The 18,163-nt window shown below is 55.8% G+C and overlaps 6 protein-coding genes across 6 annotated transcripts; 2 read left to right on the top strand and 4 right to left on the bottom strand.

The window, feature by feature from the left end:
- Positions 1-41: 41 nt before the first annotated feature.
- On the bottom strand, positions 42-995 carry J3D65DRAFT_667986 (ferredoxin reductase-like protein; the record flags this gene model as incomplete). Its single annotated transcript, XM_066803076.1, has 2 exons — positions 42-676; positions 731-995. 2 exons carry the CDS (start codon positions 993-995, stop codon positions 42-44), a joined length of 900 nt encoding a protein of 299 aa, XP_066655472.1.
- Positions 996-2,402: 1,407 nt separating this feature from the next.
- J3D65DRAFT_645993 (uncharacterized protein) lies at positions 2,403-4,526 on the bottom strand (the record flags this gene model as incomplete). Its single annotated transcript, XM_066802249.1, has 4 exons — positions 2,403-2,723; positions 2,757-3,543; positions 3,587-4,424; positions 4,475-4,526. The coding sequence occupies 4 exons, from the start codon at positions 4,524-4,526 to the stop codon at positions 2,403-2,405; spliced, it is 1,998 nt and encodes a 665-aa protein (XP_066655471.1).
- Positions 4,527-4,891: 365 nt separating this feature from the next.
- Positions 4,892-7,145, bottom strand: J3D65DRAFT_625146 (uncharacterized protein). The gene is made up of 6 exons (XM_066800312.1): positions 6,837-7,145; positions 6,653-6,791; positions 6,420-6,604; positions 6,335-6,371; positions 5,837-6,287; positions 4,892-5,787 (listed from the first exon to the last, which is right to left on the bottom strand). The coding sequence occupies exons 1-6, from the start codon at positions 6,969-6,971 to the stop codon at positions 5,289-5,291; spliced, it is 1,446 nt and encodes a 481-aa protein (XP_066655470.1). The 5' UTR covers positions 6,972-7,145; the 3' UTR covers positions 4,892-5,288.
- A 2,752-nt stretch (positions 7,146-9,897) lies between these two features.
- J3D65DRAFT_667983 (uncharacterized protein) lies at positions 9,898-10,658 on the top strand (the record flags this gene model as incomplete). The annotated part of the gene is made up of 2 exons (XM_066803075.1): positions 9,898-10,294; positions 10,345-10,658. 2 exons carry the CDS (start codon positions 9,898-9,900, stop codon positions 10,656-10,658), a joined length of 711 nt encoding a protein of 236 aa, XP_066655469.1.
- Positions 10,659-11,792: 1,134 nt separating this feature from the next.
- J3D65DRAFT_625141 (phytanoyl-CoA hydroxylase) lies at positions 11,793-13,493 on the bottom strand. The gene is made up of 4 exons (XM_066800311.1): positions 12,597-13,493; positions 12,339-12,553; positions 12,197-12,289; positions 11,793-12,144 (listed from the first exon to the last, which is right to left on the bottom strand). Exons 1-4 carry the CDS (start codon positions 13,249-13,251, stop codon positions 12,106-12,108), a joined length of 1,002 nt encoding a protein of 333 aa, XP_066655468.1. The 5' UTR covers positions 13,252-13,493; the 3' UTR covers positions 11,793-12,105.
- Positions 13,494-13,873: 380 nt separating this feature from the next.
- Positions 13,874-16,222, top strand: J3D65DRAFT_667981 (uncharacterized protein; the record flags this gene model as incomplete). The annotated part of the gene is made up of 5 exons (XM_066803074.1): positions 13,874-14,434; positions 14,515-14,776; positions 14,829-15,350; positions 15,481-15,687; positions 15,921-16,222. 5 exons carry the CDS (start codon positions 13,874-13,876, stop codon positions 16,220-16,222), a joined length of 1,854 nt encoding a protein of 617 aa, XP_066655467.1.
- Positions 16,223-18,163: the final 1,941 nt, after the last annotated feature.

Here is an 18,163-nt window from a genome sequence, read left to right as displayed (position 1 = left end):
AAAATCCAACTTCGCAATCCCCTCAACGACGACCGATTCTTTCAAAGCCGCTCCACCTGACTCTTCACATAACCCAACTCCCTCAAAATGCCATCCTTGGAGCCAAAATTCCAGCTCCCAGCCACCGCAGCCTCCATGCCCGGCGGTCCGCACAAAAAGAGCTGCGTCGACTTATCCGGCGCGCCCAGATTCGCCTTCTCCAGCAGCTCCTTCGTAACGCGGCCCTTAGCATGCGGCGAGCCAGGCGCCGGATTACTGACAGCATACACGACGTTCAGGCGATCCGGGAAGCGGCGCTGCAGCGCATCCAGCTCGTCTTTCAAGAAAATCTCCGCGTCGTGATTGACGCCCCACACGAGCGTGACTTTGGTCGTGTCGGCCGGGTTCTTGAAGATGCCGTGGAGTAGTTGGTACATGGGGCAGATGCCGGTGCCGCCGGCGATCATGGCGACGTGTGGGTGCTTGTTGGGTTTCCATTGGTAGCGCGTCAGCGGGCCGGCGAAGAGCTGCGTCTGCCCTGGCGAGAGCGCGTGCAGGTGCGAGCTGAGTTGTCCGTTGGGGTACTTTTTTACGACTAGGTCGATGAAGCCGGCGTCGGTGGGATCGTTGACCGGCGTGTATTCGCGGAACATGGGTAGGATTCCGCCTGGCCGTCTGATTACTGTCGCCAATGATGCTGTATTGTAAATCAGCAAGTATTCCAAGATTCAACGTTGCATGCTAAACTCACACGTCAATTTCATGCCGCTCTGCGCCTGTGGATCCGGGAGCTCGAAACGCAGCCGCTTGAGATCCGTGCTGATATCCTCGCTGCTGTGCAGCCGCAACGACGTAAACTTGAAGCCGCTGGCAAAAGTCTTCTGCGGCTCCGAGGTAGACTCTGCGTAAACCGTTCGCGTGGAGTATCGGTTAAATGCAAAAAAGCCGGCGCTGGCTGCGGCGGACGTGGCGGCGACTTTGGTGACGCGTGAAGCAAAAAGCGGTCGTGCAGCCATTTTGAGATGATGTGACTTTGATGCCATGGGAGACAAAGAGAAGGGCGTGACAGCATGAAGTGAACACATGGTGGCGCAAATATAAATGTTTGGTAGGAGGTCGACGTTGTGCTCCGCGGAGCCTCCGCGGAATGCCAGGCAGGGATGGATGCAAGAAGGGAGCAGAGCAGACCGAGACCGAAGTCCGAGGGGTTTGGGTGACGATGGATTTGGGGGCCGCTCCCAGCAACACAAACGCTCTTCTTAAGCTCCGAGCGCCTGCTTGTTCAGAGCACGCCGGACTGTAAGAAACGCGGAGCTCGACCCCCAAACCGCGTTTCAGCGACATGAGCCGCATGCATTTCTCACCGAGTCTTGCATCGGCTTGCCAAAGCAAAGCGCGCTTGCATAAAGCAGCCGCTGAGGCACCACGGTATCAAATTGCTCGGCCTTTCGCAAACATTTTGCTCAGCGGCCTGCTTGGTCAATTGGGGTCTATCATTCGATTGGCTTTCAACACGTCAGGAGCTTGGTCGGAGTTTTGGAGCTCGGAGTTTCAAGGTACGTATGTTAACTGCAGTCGGGGACATGAGGCACCGTCGCTCGGTCTATCAGGCAGAGGCTGCAGGGCTGTCCGGATGAGCATTTCTTTCACGTGCTTGCCTTGAAGTCGTCCATCACGCCTATTCTGCTTTTTGGGCCAAGGGAATCGGAAAACACTGACGTGTAGGTCAAAGGATTGCAACGCTGCGTCTCGTTCCAGTCGGCCATCATGACTGAACCCGTGTTGCACTCTCTTTCAACACCAGTTTGCTCGTCTTTCGCGCCTTTGGATCAGTCGGATAACAAACTCCAGAGCTGACCTCGCGCGACAATTTCGACTGGATCGATCACCGTTGAGCTTTGCCTCAAGTACACTGGTTCGGTGAGTCTTTCATTTCTTCGTCCGCTTTGTTCAGCTTCTTCTTGCGCAGTCAGTCTCGCAGACTTCATCGAGATCTTTCGTGGCAAATCCAGATTATCAAAACATGAAGTAGATCCAGGCGCCTGTATAGAGCATGGGAAACGCGAATAAAAGAGCTTCGGACACGAGTGTACGACCCCGCCGCATACATTCGAGGTTGGAGAGAAAAGCGAGTCGATGATTTTCCATTGCCATAGCTGACGGGCTTCTTCGACCGTGTTGGCTTCGGTTCCATGGATGTCTGGCCCCGAGGTCTCGAGGTCCCGGTGCCCCGAGTCCCCGAGGCCCCGAGGCCCCGGCGCATCGACCGAAGATGAAGTTGGTTGCCTGCTGCGGAAAACAATTCGGCTGAACGGGAACATCTGGGACGACAGATTAAAGTTTGGAGAAAATGAAATAGGTACGTAATAAACACCCTGTAAATGCTCAACCAACTTCATCAATCTCCTCCGATGGGATCGCGATCACTCGTCGGTGCCGTAGAAGCTCCACTGCTCAACGGGAGCGCTTGGCCGAGTCTGCTGAGTCTTTGTGCCGTTGAGGTTCAACCCATTTGTTTTGCCAAAGACCGCGTCACGCTCTTGGTATTGGGCGCTGTCCTTTTTCGGGTTCTCGCTTTGGCCGTTACTTTTGCCGAGTACAAGTTCAGCCTTGCCATGGCCATTTCCAAGCCCGTGGCCGTTCGTATGGGAACTTTGCACAGGTGCCTCGGGCAAGACGGGCTCGGCATCTCCCGTCGGCTCCGCTTGCTCCGCAGGTTTGTCGGAGCCCAGGATCCTACCCACCTCTTCCTCGCTCAAACTGCGCCCGCTGTCGACTTCACTCCGCCAAATCTTCCGCTCCTCTTCCACGACACCCGGACCCTTGTAGACGCTGCCGTACACGCCACTAGCCCACTGCTCGCCCTCGCCCTGCTTCTTGGCTTTCCGGCGATACCACTTGCCATACACGAGCGCGTAGTAGCAGCGGAAGGCCAGCAAAGCAAACCTGTCGCGTTCGAGGTCCTCTGGGTACGCGGCGCCAAGGTCAACCGCCGCAGCAATGCCCGAAATGACAGCCGTCTCGTGGGCGTTGACGAGCGTCCAGGACCCGGCGAAGCGCGTACGGCAACGCCCTTGCAGTGCCCACAGCCAAGAGACTACGCGCGCGTAGTGCGTCCAGCCGTGGCAGAGCTGGTGCCACCAGTCCTTGCGGATGATCTTGCTCGGATCAATCTCGTTGTCCGTCCACAGGCCTCGGTCGCGGTCGTTATTGAGGAAAATGGTTTGAAAGACGTGCGAGGAATACGGCGTTGATGGTGGGAATTGCGCCTGATAGTGGGTGCAGTCGAAGCACATTTCAATCTTGGACACGTCTGCTGGGTACGACTTGATGAGATACATTGGTCGAAAGTTGGAGGCGGCAAAGTCGACGCGTGAGGACTGGTCGGTGCCAGCCAAAGTGCGCACGGCGGTTGACGGGTCGTAGGAGGTTTGGTAGTACTTGCGCATGTAGTCTGCGTCGTTGTGTGTAATGGTGATGTCGTCGGCAAATTTGGCAGAACCAAGGACGAAGCGCTCGCGCAAAGAGGCCGTCTTGCCAAGTAAGCGTTTGGTGGTGTCGGCGCTATGCTGTTAGCTACATTCATTTCTGAGAGCTGGGAACATACAGAGTGCAGATGACAATCTCGTCATAATCCTCCTCCTCCTTGGGCGCATCGGCATCGGCGTTGCTGCTGGGGTCTTCTGGTGCTTCGGCGCTGGCTGGATTGTGGCCATCTGGTGCTGGTGTCCGCTTCATCAGCCGCACCTTGACGCCCTTTTTATCCCTCTTCACCACCTCGACCAGCTCCGTCGAGAGTCTTACAGTCGCCCCTCTCGCCTCCAAGCTTTTGCGCCAGCTGTCGTAAAACTCGCCAAAGTTCGGAAACACTACCATGGGCGGAAGATTGCTAATGATGCTGTGTTTGTCTGGCGGATACCACATTCCATAAGTCGGACTGGTGCAAAGTCGCTCAAGAATTATGCTGGGTACTTCGGGGGTGTGGTTGCCAGTGCCGAGGAAAAGCGCCACCATTGGAAGGGCCACGACGTTGGCGAATTCGTAGGAGAAACGAAAGATTTTCAAGAGATACTTGATGGGCAAGAGCACGAAAAAGACCTCCAAAGCCCGGATGATCCCAAGCATCTTGAAGAACCGTTGCACCTCTTTTTGGTGTTTCTCAATGAGCTTCGTGGGGTACACGTTGGTCCAAAAGGTGTCGTCCTTCCCAAACGACACCTGCAGCTTGACCGGATTCGCCTGGTAGCCCTGGCGTGCAAACATGGTCATTGTGTGGTGGAAAATGTAGCTGCCGCCTTGTACGCCTTGGTTGAGCCAGCTCGCGCCATGTTTGTTCTTGTCCAGAGGAATGGAAAAGGCTTGTCCGCCGCAGTAGTCGACGCTGTCGATGAGGGTCACGTCAAACTTGTCGCGATGCTCGGCGAGGTGGTGTGCGCAGGCCATGCCTGTCAAGCAGCCGTCAGCGGAGAGTTTACGCGCTCAAGGATTGACTGACCTGCAGCACCAGCGCCTACGACCAACACCTTCTTCCTCCCGTCCTTGGCCATGGTGGTGGGTAGCAGCGACCTGGTCTGTCGTTTCATGCGCGTAAGACAAAGACGCGTTTGTTGCAGAGCTCGACAGTGACGGCTGTCAGGGAGGAGGGTTACAGCACGAGGGCAGACTGGCGTGAGGGCGAGCAGCCGAGCTTGGAGGTCTGATGTGCGTCATGACTTTGGTTGGCAAGGGACGAGGGCTGCTGAATGGAGACAAGCCTCAGCAAGCCTCAGATCGATCTGGCGTCGGCGGCCGGCCTGGGCGGACAGATCCGGAGCGGCCATCGGGAGGGAGCCCCAATGCGGCCCCGGCGACCAGCAGTCGTCGTCGCGAGAGATGGAGAAGCTGTTGTCGTCGTTTTCGGTGTTGTGAGGTTGGATGTTGGTTTGACGTCATCTGTCTGCGACGACCTGCAGTGCCCAAGCGCCCACTGCCACCTCCACCACGCGAATACGACGGGACTTATCCGACGACACTCTGCGCAACTGCTCGACAGACTGCACCATCCGGACGACGCGACAACCCGAGACCGACGTGACGACAATCGCGGACCGCGCGAATGGGAACAGTGCTGCTTCGCCATTTCGGATCCTATTTCGGCCATTCTCCAGGAGACTTTGAGTTAAGCGCCAAAAGTTTCCCCGACGAGAACTGATACGACAGCTGCAAGGCTATCCATCACCATGCCACGAGTCAAAAAAAGTGGACAGCCTCACAGCTTGAGATGTGTATGTATGCAACCGGCAAATGCTCGCCACACTGCTCCTCGCGCCCTACCGGTTGCTTCCCTCGGCTGCTCCCCAACAGGACGACTTGTCGCTGCGCTCCTCATCAAAGTCTTCTTCCACTGGCAAGATTGCCGCCTCGCTCCTCTCGTCGCTCTTTCGCCGTATTACCACCCGCTGGACTTGCGTCTGTGTCTCGCCTTCGTCTTCTCTGTTGCCCTTTCTCTCGCAAAACTCTACTCCCATCTCCGTGCACGTATCCCTCCTGTCGTTTGCGGCTGCTCGCTTCCCGTCCATCCCATCGCTCCGAGGCAAGCCGGGCATGGTATACCTCGACCTGTCCATCTCCTCGGGTGTGTCGCTCATACTTTGTGGGAAGAACACCTTGTAGATGAGGGCGCGCACGGCGGGAAGACAGGCGCAGGCGGTGGCTGTGTCTACTTCAATGGTTGACCAATAGCCGACGGGGACATAGTCCCAAGTTGGATTGTGGGACCGACCGAGGACCTTCATGTGTTTGATGCGAATGCAGGAGGCGACAGTTGCGCTGGCGCCCTGTCAGTGTCTGCCACTAGGCAAAAAGGAGGGCCACTCACAACGATCCAACCAAAAACATGAACATGACCCGAGCCCGCCTCCATCGGTTCAGTGTCAGCTGGGCCAGCTGCTGCAGTGGCAGCATCAGGACCAGCAGATCAAGGAAAATGTGCACGTACGCGCTCACCATGAACATGACGTTGACGTTGATGCATTTTCCCTTTTCTTCCCGCGTCCAGCCAGTCCACGAATGACTGATTGGCCAGCATTGAAACACGACCGCCAACCCAAAGCCGGCGCCATGCAAGAAGCACAGCAAGAGGCTCAGGTACAGCCATCGCCTGAAGCGCTCGTCCGGAAATATTCGCAGGTAGAAGAGCAGGATGGAGGTCTTGACAAAGTACAGGCACAGCGTGTAGAGGATTTCGACCCAATACGTTATGTGGAGCACATCGGTGATGTGGGCGAACGAGACGGTCCAAATGTCGCGGCCGAGACCAAAGTGGTTGACTGCATCCTCGTGAGTCGCTGCGATGGGAAAGATTGGATGAACTCACTGCAGAATGAAAGGATGGAGAGCGGGATCAGGGAGAACTGGTAGCATGTGAGTTGTCAGTCATCCTCTGCGTCGGTCCAACTTACGAGAAGAAACAGGACAAACAGGTCGTCCAGCCAGAAGCTTCCTCCCAGAAATGGCATGCGGTAAAGAACCCGCAATGCCACCATCACTGTGGCTACGAGCCCGCCGACACCACCGGTCCAACTCATTATGTACCCAATATCCCTGACTGGCAAGTCACAGATCTTAGCCGTGATACGTTTGGTCACTGCGCAATGTCAGGATGAGCCTCGATGTCCTCGTTGTAGGCGCTCACTCAGGGCATCTTTGACACTGCAGTTTGCCATCAAACAGTCAACCAGCCACTCTTCGAGAGGTTTCGATGCACAGAGACATGTTGCGTTCGTCAATTGGCAGTCTGTTTTCAAGTCCACGCCTCGAATGACACACGATTGCTGCAGTTCATTAGCCAGAGCTTCGACGGAGCTGCAGCTACCTACACCACATTCTGGTATCGACAGAAGAGTGCTCAGAGGATCGGTCGAATTTGCGCCCAGTGTCGAGCTTGCAGACGTAGCCGAGACCGACAGTGGTTGAAGTATCGACACAGAAAGCCACAGCAGGGCAACGTGCATGATGAAGTAAAGCCCACTCACTCCAACGATTCAGCGAGCGGAGAAGGAAGTATCGAACGTGAAACGTAGGGACAGTCGGAGGACCTGTCCGCCTGGTCTTCATCATCAACACTGGCTACCTTGGTTCCGCTCATGGACCCCACAGGACCAGCCGAGCCAGACTTGCCTCTCATCGTCCACTGCGAGTGTTGACACAATCACCTTCCACTGGAGGAGCTGAGATGCCGAGATATGCGAACGGATCAGGCTAGCGCGCTTGTGGTAGCGGCCAAGGATCGTTCTGTCATTCAGGGCGCGAGGCGAGGGATTCGAGGCGCTCACGTTCGATGTCTTGCTGCTAACGCAACCACAGCAGGAAAATTTGCCAGAAGCAACATTGCCCCGTCAATAGTCTAAAAACGGAGCGGAATATGCTACTTTCAGCATTTCCCAGTCCTGCGAGCAGAGCAACTCAAAATTGTCGACAGCTCGTGTGGCTCAAGTTATTTTGGTGATGTGGCGCCTCTCTGCCGCATGCAGCCGACCAACGACTTGACTTCAACGCCTCATCAGCGACCAGGCGCCGCCGGGCTTGGTCGTTGGCCAAACTGCAAGACGAAGACGCGTGCTGGTGGATAGTCTCTGTCTGCGCGGAACTTGACGTGACCGGAGGCAGGTCCTCCCACGCTCTTGGCCTCGCGGCGTGGTGGCACAAGCTTAACAAAATTGGATTCCCACCATTCGACCAAGAGATTGGCAGGTCATCTCGGCCGCATGCGGTGATAGCCGATCACTGAACGCGAAAAAGGGTCTTTTGGGCGAAAGACGCCAGTGGGATTCTAGAAGATTTCTATTAGGGCTGTCATTTCCACCGAAGATGGGGCGCGACCGGGAACTTTCATGACGTTGAACGTCGTTTTATGCTCTCGCCTGCCCGTTTGTTGCGACAAGGAGCCTACTCGTGCAGAGAATTTGCGCAATGGAGGTTTCCTGGAATTCCCCCTTGGTGGCGCAACCAAGTCGACGCACGATACAGAGAGCACGCAGCGAACAAAGGAAAGTCAGTTAGGAGTGATCGACTTCTCGCCCAACCAGCATGCATTCCAGGAAGCCAAAGGTTTGCTCACAACTTTGATAAGAGAGAGCGGACAATTTCCGTCACGTCGCCAACGATGGTGAGTCGAAACTCCAAGATGATGAAATGCGCCTCAACAGTCACAGTCTCGCAACAGCTACACCAAAGTCGCTGACAGACTCTAGGCAAATGGGAAGAGTCAATAGACGGTATAATCTTGCATCTCCGCTCAACCGTATCTTGCCATAGCACGCGTCAAACCTACCATGCTTTTGGCGGTTGAGTCTTTGTGCGGACCGAAGTCTTCATGTCGACAGAAACCCAAAATAATCACCCATTCCCGTGGACGCTTTCGGTACGCAGTACGAGTCTTTGGTCCACTGGAACTGAAGCAATCACGTACTCGAAACTGAAAACAGTCTCCGGTCAAGGCTCGAGCCGTGAGTAAACATAATCGAAATATTTACCCGATGTCAGACTGCATCACCAGCCGCGAGAATTCAATATGTCCCACGGCAACGGCAAGCCGTAAGCACGGGTCCACCAGCGGCAGAAGCGGCGTCAAACCAACGTGTATTGCGGAGCATCGGCGCGCACATAGCCGCACCGAGACGCTCGTGGATTTACCAGCCAGATGCTTCATTCAGGCGATGGTTGCGGCCTCGTGACAGTCCATCTCCGTGGCTGTTGACCGGAATATGCGGAGAAGCCGACCCCTCGTTCGATGCAAGACTAAGCTGGACCATCTGTTGTCGACAATCCCTGGACGATATTCCCGTCCTCGCAGAAGGCAAGGGGATGAAGCAACCAATTCGATGGACAAGACTGTCCAAGCCTGATGTGATGACGGCACAGACTTCAATATCCTTCGCCGAGGATTGCCATGTGCGGGCCTAGGAGAGGCGCAGTGTATTGCATACTTACTTACGAAGCGCTGGCCCAGCCCGACGCAAATAAGATTTCTTCTAGAGTACGATTCGGATCGCCGGTACAGCCAGCATCAGTCAGGGGCATCGTGGCAGTCCAAAAATAAGCCAGCAAATACGTGCCTACTAGCTGCTTTCCCGGCTTGGCCGCGTACCTTGTTGCTGCTCTCTCTCCTCACCAAGGGGCGGAGGCATTGCCACGGAAGAAAAGTGGCCCCACGACTGCTGCGTAGGCGGCAGGTGCCGCAGCGTCCCGCGAGCCCTACCGGTATTGAGGTGTTCATGTCGCAGCGGCAAATGCGTTTGCAGTCGGCATCGCGACCAATTTCCACCGACGGTCGAAGCACTTCGCTGCAAAGAATGCATAACCAAATAGGCCATGGGCAGCCGAGGTGTGGCGTCCAAGCTCATCACAACACCGTTACTTTCTCTTCGGCCAGTCGAGTAGGCCAACAAGACGCAGAAAAATACTTTGGTACCTTGGTGCTTGGTTGAGGCTGAATAGGCCAACGAAAAGGACAGGCTAAATCGATGGGGTGGCCTGAACATGCTTCCGCCAGACTCCGTGGAAAATGAGACAAGGCCAGAAGACGAAGTCTAAAGAATTGCTACCGACTTTCGGGCGGTGTTCTAGTGGCCAGGTCCGCTGCGAGATGCCGGCGCGCGGCAGCGATGCTGCCTGTCGCTTGCAAGGAGCTAAACCTTGACAGCGTTTAGAAACTCGGAAGCATAACGTTCTTCACGCCTTGGCTCTCGACCACGGCGACTGACTGCCAGTATTGATTGATGGTTTCTAATTTGATATTTGGCAAGTCACTGCGTCTATGGTTAGCCTTTGCGAGTATATATACGTTGCGTCTGCCCTGACTAGATCTCTCAGTCCGTCACATCAGCATCACTCGCTTCTACAAAAAAGATCCAATAACCAGAACGCCAATTCTTCAACATGCGTTTCGACATCCTCTTCATCGCCTCGCTGCTGCCTGTCTCCGCTCTGGCAGGAGAGGCCCTCGGCCCCGCAGCTCGTAAGAACAAGCAAAACAATCAGCAATCCGTCAGTCTTGCGAGTACTTCTGGAGGAGGCGGTCAGGACTCTCAAGGCAATCCGGTCTCGCCCGGTGGTAGACCGAATGACCGCGCCGGCCGCCCCGGCCCTGGTGGCGAAACGGAAGGGAAGAACCTTTGCGGTAGTTCTTCGTTCGACCCGGTCCCGATTGATACGAGCAAGGGGACGAAGTTGCCCACCAAGGAGGATGCTTTGGCGCTCGCCGCAAGCGTTGCAAAGGGCTCGCACAGATGGGAGATACCCACCGAGGGCCGTGAGATTGTCCGCTACAAGACCGGTCAGTGTTTCTCTGACGCATTAGGCCTGATCTATTACTGACTCTTCCAGTCGCTTTCTTTGCCAGAGCCAAGGACCAGCGCGCTGCTATTGGTAACCTGGATGTCTCGAACTTGCTTGAGGACTCGGCCAATCTGCACTCTCAGCAAGGCTATGTCTCAGTTTCGGGCAGCTACAAGCAGCTCGTCAACGAGAAGGGTGTCATGGCCTGCGACGACGACAATGAGTACAACGGTATCCAGGCTGTCGACGTTGAATGGCGCGTTGGCCCGCCATCCGCCCGTTACCCCACGGATCCGTCCAACCCCAAGAAGGGCTCTGACTCTGGCTCTGGCTCTGGCTCTGGATCTGGTTCGAAGAACTAAGGGTTGCATTTCGGACGGTCTTGCGAAACTCCCTTTTTGTTCTTTGACCAGTCGCCCACTTCGAAACACATGGCGGTAGTAATGGCGTGTTAGACAATTCTTCGTTGCTACTATGCTCGAGAAATCAATTTGAATATCTTCATAAACATTGCTATTTTTGCTGCCAGTGAAAGGACCTTTGGGGACTGATCTTCAGCGTCGATTGTCTTAATCTAGTGAGAATGGCCTTTGAACTCTTAAATTTTAGATTACTGAATGGACAAGGTCTGCCTGCCCAGTCGAGATTGATGTGGGGCATCAACGACGGCTAGGGCTGACGATCCAGGGGGACCCTGCCGCCATCAGGTCCGTCTGCCGGTCTTGTGAACGTTCAACACATTTACGCTCGAGATGAGAAGCCCACGAGAGTGTGCCGCGCACCAGCCGAAGTTGAAACCGGAAAGACCCTTGATACGGCAAGAGCTTGGGCAGGCCGTGAAATCGACCTCAGCACCTCGACTCAGACGCCCCCGCTTTCAAGAAAGGAGACAGAGCATGTGGCCTCACGCGGCCGCGCGGGCGAAGTGAAAAGACAGAAAGGCTTTGGCTGGTGCCGCGCGCAAATGGGCGCTTGTTCCTTTGGGTTCGCAGCGACCCAACGTCGATGACCGGGAAGCTTGCGCCCATGCAGCCGCTAGGTGACTGCCCGACTCGGACTAGTCCGCAAGCGGTCGGTCACGTGGCTGGGTGCTCGTCCGCCCACCGTGCTGTCGCGGGCGGGCATAGCCGCTCCCAATCAACACCACACTCGATCCCGCCTTGTTTGTTCGTCGGCTTTTACAATATATTGTTGACCCTCCCAAACTGCCGCCAAGCGAAACTTCTCCACCCTCTTGTCATCGCGTTTGCCGCTCGCGCCCGCGCTGTTTGCTGTTGCGCTGATTGCTGCGCAGACGTCTTGTAGTTTTCCGGGTCACCTCTTTCGCAAGGTTGAATGGCGCTCACTCAAATTGGAGTTTTTCGCTTTCGCAACTCTCGCAAGTCTTTATCGCTTCTATTTTTGACCTCTCCTTCGGTCACGGGACATCTTGGCCAGACTGCAGATAGATGACTATCGAAAGCAGCCTTGTTTCCACCACCAAACACGGAAAGGAAGAAATCCAAAGTGTATTATTCAACAATCTAACTAAAGCGGACGCGCCCGACGATGCGCGAAAGAACTTTCGTCACTCCGCCCACGAGGCGCACAGGCCTACTTGAAGTGTCAAGCATTCTCGAAGCTCTGTTCAAACTTTCTGCGTGCGCTATGACAACCACAGAGCAAGAATCCGGTCGCACGCTCTTCGGCCGTCTACTACGGATCTTCCGAGCACCCTCATGATATCGCCTCTTGTAATTTGCAAAATTTCGTGACCCAAGCGTCATGTGCCCAAACGAAGAATCGGAAAAGGAAAAATCCGTCACGTCGTCAAACGCCGTCGTTGAATTGGAAATAGTTGGTCCACCTCTGTCAAACTTCATCAGGTTGAGCCTTGAATCGCACGCTTTTGGCCACATACCTTGTCATAGGGACGCGCCGAGTTGACAAATCGCAGGTCAGTTCCCACGCGAATTTTGTTTTGCGGGTCGTGGTTGATGGTCGAGGCGTGGATCTAGACGCATGGTCAGCAAAACGAACGGCAACCCCACAGGCACACGTACAGAATGCGGTTGGTGGAGCACAGCATCGCCCGCCTCGTAGTCGGTCAGCAGCCACCTTGCGCCGTGTTCACGACCAAAGCCAGCTGGACCTTCGGCCAGGAATCCGGTCGACATCATGTTCCTGTTGAAGGCGTACTTGGCCTCTTCTTCAGTGAGGCCGTTTTCCTTGGCCTTTTCGGTGAACTCGTTTTCGATTCGTTGTCCGACATTGTGGCCTAAGACGTCAGACAAGCACGGGAGATGGGAGCAGCGACTTACCGTCTTCCATGTAAATCAATCCGCCGCCCTGGACGCTGACATCGCCCATGGGGACCCACGCCGTCACAGAAGTCGGCTCGCCGTAGCGGAGGAAGATTTGGTCGTAATGCACGCCAATGGCCTTGTTCCCCGGCGTGTTGTTCCGAAGCAGCGTCCGCTTGAGCGACAGAGTGTCGTTGCCCCACCCCGTCAACTTGCTGATAAAGTCATACAGTGCCGGGTGTTTGGAAAACTCCTCGCAATACCACGGCTCAGTGTGCTGCTTCAACGCCAGATCAACAAAAACTTCGGCCGACTCGCCGCCTGGACGGCCGTTGCCTGAAGCGGCACCCGCCCCAATGCCCGGGTAGTTGAGGCGATCCTTGGCGTCGTCAAAGATGCCCTCGACGGGCTTGGTTCCAGGCTTGAGGACACCGCTGGGTGCGAGCCCCTTGAAGTAGCTTTCCCGAGCCTTCAAGACGTCTTCCCGAGGAATGAGGCCCTTCATGAAGATGTAGCCATCCTCATTGTACCTTTTCCGAAGCTCTTCAATGGGCTCTGAGGGGTATGACTTTTTCAAGGGGGCGACTTCTGAGGCTTCCAAGGGGCCATCATTGACAAAGAGTTTGGCGCCGGGCCAGCTTGATTCAACTTCGGGAGATGCAGCGTGAGGCATTGTTGGTGTACGTCGTAAATCTGAAAACTGACAATGGCTCGTCTAGGATATTCTTCTGCTCGATTTTTATATTGTTCCTTGGCTCAATCCGGTTGCATCACAGCTCTCGAGGTGGTGCGGACGTGTTGCCGCATCAAAACGATTCGAGGCAAAAGCTCCGCCGGGGGCTTGGCTCACCCCGCAAAAGCGACCCGCTACGTGGCGGAGCGCCGAACCAGATGCGGCGTGCGGGCAGCGCAAGGCTACCTCTTTGGGTGTGGAGCTCTCCCCGCACTAAGCACGGGTGGGGCTGCCTTGATCCGATTAAAAACAGCAACTCAGCCCACGCCCAATTCACCAACGTCGTCCTTCTTGGAAATGTCCGACCGTCCATAGGCCAAATCCTCCGCGCTATTGTTACTCTCCGCGATGGAACCGTAGCTACTGAACATGTCTTGGTGGGTTGCCCGACAGAGAGACTGCTCGTTTTGGCCGCAGCGACTAATATGCAAATCAGCATCAGTTGCCGGACTCGCCACCACAAGTGTACGTGCGTCATTGGCTGGTGCTCCTCCGTCTAACGGCTACCCGCAGGTGACGAAAAGCGCCCACGCTGTTCGCGTTGTGAACAAGCTGACCAGCAATGCGTTCGAGAGCCACGACGTCGCTGGCGGCATTTCAACGCGCCCCCACGGCCCCTGAAAGACCAAAGATGGCTTCCAATCCCTCCGCAGAGTACGTCATCCCGACGTTCACAGGTCCCGCTAACTGGCAACTTTCTCCAGTCGACTTTGTAAATGAGACAGAGGAACTTCTCCAGGAGTACTCCAATGATGCAGGTTCAAGCGGCCATGCTCTCGGATCCACCTTCCCGGACATCCACTCCGCAACGCCTCCTAGTAATCGAGTTCCTCTGGCCAGCGTCGTGTCGCACATGGATGTGGCCTTGCCGTCCATGACCGCCTCGTCGCCTTCTCAAGGAACGGTGCTGACGGCCAGTCCGTCCGCCCAATCAGCGCATCCCTCGGAGCAGTACAACATCGTCACGCCCAATTCTATGCCACCTCCGCCTCTGTTGGAAAACAGTCCCCAGGTCAATATCCAACCTCGTTCGCAATCGAGAAAGGTGGGCGCCGAATGGCCGCTCAATGCCGAGGGCGAAGCTTTCCTAATGCGGCACTACATTGACGTCGTATCTTGTTTCGTGAGTCAGTCCCTCTTCCCCACGAATGGAATGAATATCCCGACCCAGAATTCTCCAGACGCGGCTGACCCAGACTGTAGCTGGACTTTACCTCGCCTTATCCGTATTTCAGATTCGACGTTCCACAGCGCTCCCGCACTAGCAGCACGCTGGCCAATGCCATCTTTGCCCTCTCTGCCCGGCATTTGGCATACACACACGGCTACGATCCCCTCGTCGCTGATCAGTACTACTCGGCATGTCTAGACCACCTCATCCCCGCCCTAAGCAATGAGGATGCCGCCCTCGATGACAGCCTCCTGACGGCAACAATCCTCCTGCGTATGCTAGAGGAAATGGACGGTACGTTGCTCACCATCACCACCAGCATTCCCAAACTCATGGCCCGCCACAGTCGACATTGTCGGCTCCGATTCGCACGGCCACCTGACCGGCACTGCGGCCCTGATTCGCGCCGCTCAGGAGCAGCTCGCCGCCAACAAGACGCCCGTCGCGCCCGTCCCACGCGGTCTCCGCCAGGCGGCCTACTGGATTGCCTTTCGCCAGGAGATTTACATGTCTTTGCAGACGCACCGCCCCATTACGCTGTCCGCGCGCATGTGCGGCTTTGACGAGGCCCACGACTGGTGCGAGGCTCCCGAGTGGGTATGGGCCCAGCGCGCCATAGCTCACTGTGGGGATGCTTTGGCCTTTGCGTTTGGGGGTGGCGGCGGGGGTGGAGCCAGTCGTGTAGTCGAGGGTGCAAGAGCAAGGGGGCGAGAACGATGGAGCAAGCTAATCGAAGACAACGCGGCGTGGAATCGAGTGAGACCAAGATCTTTTGATCCCTTTTTTGGACGCGTACCTGGACTGGATGAGGCGGAGCAGCCGCCAGAACCAGTGTTTCCAGAGTTGCGGGTCATGGGCAACTGGCAAGGTGAGTAGTCTGATGTCGGACTAAACTTCCCCTTCTAGCCGCATGTCGTCACTTATTTCATGAGTACTTCTCGCATTGTACCCGAACACGAGCATGTCCTCTTACTCATCAGCGCTGATACGCCAAGCAGTCCTCGGTTATGGCTACAACATCTTGTCGCGGTTGGTCCTCCTCGTCCACGACCCGTCGATCCCAAAGCTGGGTCCCAGCCGCAAAGCCAGCGTCGCCACTGTCGACAAGAAACTGCGCCGCGACGTGCGCACGCTTTGCAGCATCGCCAATAGTCATCTGGACCACGGACCGGCCAACATCATCGCGCTGGTTGCCATATCCATGTGTAAGTCCGTGTCTTTGTTCAGTTTTGTTTCTCTTCTCCCTCCTGCTTTTCGTACTTCTTTCTTTCTCCCGCTTCTCAACCGTCACTCTTCCTCTTGCAACGGTTCCTCAACTCTTCTTCTTCTTTCTTCGATTTTCTTGCGATGCCAACCTGTTGCTCTGTCCCGCTCTTACCCCCTTATCCTTTCTCTCTTCCAACCCTACCCAACCCACTGACGCACTCATGCCTCACAGGCGGCGACCGCTTCACGCACCCGCCGCACCAGCGGGCACTGCACGACCTGTTGACGCGCGTGCATCGGCTCCACGGGTGGCCAGTTCAAGAAGCGCGCTCGCAGCTCGAAGACGCGTGGGGCTGGAGTACGCCGTCCGACGCGTACGGACCGCAGTCAGCACACGCGCACGCCCAGGCCCAGATGGCTAGCCATCACCACCAGGAGGTGACGCCGGGCCACCATGACGAGGGCGCTGGGCTGCTCGGCACTGCGGCGCGAGATGCTGATGGCGATGTGCTGGTCGGTGGGTCGGGACCGTGAGATGGATTGCTGGCCATCGTTTGGCTGTGTTCCTTGGTGCTGCTGTTGGCAGTTAGTTGGGCTGGGCTGGGCTCGTGAAGGGGTGGGATGCCTGTCTGTCTGCTTGCTAGTCTGCCTGCTAGCCAGCATGTCTCCCCGATCTACCAGGCCAGCGCGCCAGCGCATCATCGCCCAAGCAGACCCAATCACCCCAAGCCTCCCTCACCTTTCTTATCATCACTTTTCATCCTTTCCTTCCTCTGGACTGGACTGGACTTTGCACCAATGTCATCGCATCGAAACCGCACGTGGCCGGCAACTGGTCATGGGACGACTATAACGACAAAGCTTAAACGTGAAAGCGAACGATTAACCGCCTTACATACCCCGTCATACGTTCGGGCAACAGCGACGGAAAACAGCGCCGCATGCACGGAAGAGCGGCTCACAGATAAGCGGACCCGCGACAGTGGCGCAAAAGCCAGACGGAGTCTTCCTGCTTCTGCCGCAACGCAACGCAAAGCCGCTCAAGTGGCAAACAAGAAGACGGGAGAAATGCGAGATGAATCGAAAAGAGTCGACACGAGACGAATAGAGTGAATGTGGGATGGCATGCCTTCAAGAACCCCCAAGAGACTTGCGCTAGGCCGAAAAAGAAAAGACGAGCCGACCCGCCAGATGCCGTATGGATTGCGCCATCTCTGCGAATGTGTGGGTGCTGTGACGATGAGATGCTGGACTGGGATGTTGGCCAGTCAGTCTACGACGGAGGATTTTGACTTGTTTCCTTTGCGTCGTGCTGGGAGAGGCTGAGGGGGGAAGAGGATTGAATGGGAGAGAGAGAAAGAGGGTCAGATGGTAGAGAAGGAAGAGAGGTAGGGAGGGATAGCACAACATCAAGAGGTTGTTGTTCGTTACCCGCCAGAATCTCTCCCCTTCACCTCCCCTTCCCTGCTGCTCTTATCGTCCATCCTCACCGGCCCAGTCAGCCTACCACAACGGAAAAGGAGGCTTCGAAATGCTTGTGTTTGACGAGAATCGAGGTGAAGGAGCATGACGAAGGGGCAAAAGGGACAAGAAAAGAAAGATAGGATGGGGAAAGGGGGATATACGAAATTGCAACGCTGTCGGTTGCGCTCTGTCTGTTTGTCCATCCGTCTGCCATCAGCCTCGCCCCCTATCTCTGCCCTGCTCCGCTTCCCCGATGCTCTCATTGCCTCGTTCAGTCCAGCTCAGTCCGCCGCAGTCCACTGCAGTCTTACAGAAATCAACTGGCAGGTAGCGATCCACCAGCAGCAGCAGTAGCAGCAGCAGACCAGCCGCCGCAAAAGTAACCTTCAGCAGGCGGGTGCCACGCGTGTGAGTTGCTTGCAGTGTGTTGAAGGCCAATGCCAATGCAAAGATCACGAAAGCGGCCAATCGGGCTTCGACGGTGTGGTGGGATGCGATGGGATGGATGAGTGGGTGCGGGGGTCGAAAGGAGAAGAAGAGGAGGAAGGACAGGAACAGGCAACAAAGCCGCGTAAATAAGTTGATGAACAGCAAACCTGCGGAGGTCACTGTCTATCTGGCCGTGTAGAAATAAAAATGCATTATGGATGGCTGCTTGTACGTACACAACCCAAAAACCACATGCTGTTTACCGTCTTCTCCGAGTTGTCGACCAAGAAGCTGGAATGAGGCCCGGTCCGATGCCGTTCCATTCGATCCAACTCCACCTCATCTTGGGCCGATGGTCCGGATGCCACCAGATAAATCCGTCGCGCGTCGAGTGAAAACACATGTGGTTACATGACGGGAAGGAACAGGCTAGACAGTTATACGTCAACGGCTTGAGTAGAAAGGACGACAAGACAACAGAATAGCAAACCCAAGTAGCATCCGGGACACAAAGGGCTGCGTAGATATAGCAAATCAGTATGGTCGGCAACGCAATGGAGTTGAGTTGATTCAATTGGTCAA

Source organism: Phyllosticta citribraziliensis, assembly GCF_038025025.1.
Source record: "Phyllosticta citribraziliensis strain CPC 17464 chromosome Unknown J3D65scaffold_6, whole genome shotgun sequence".
In the NCBI taxonomy this organism is placed as follows: domain Eukaryota; kingdom Fungi; phylum Ascomycota; class Dothideomycetes; order Botryosphaeriales; family Phyllostictaceae; genus Phyllosticta; species Phyllosticta citribraziliensis.
This window is presented reverse-complemented; position numbering and strand designations above follow the sequence as displayed.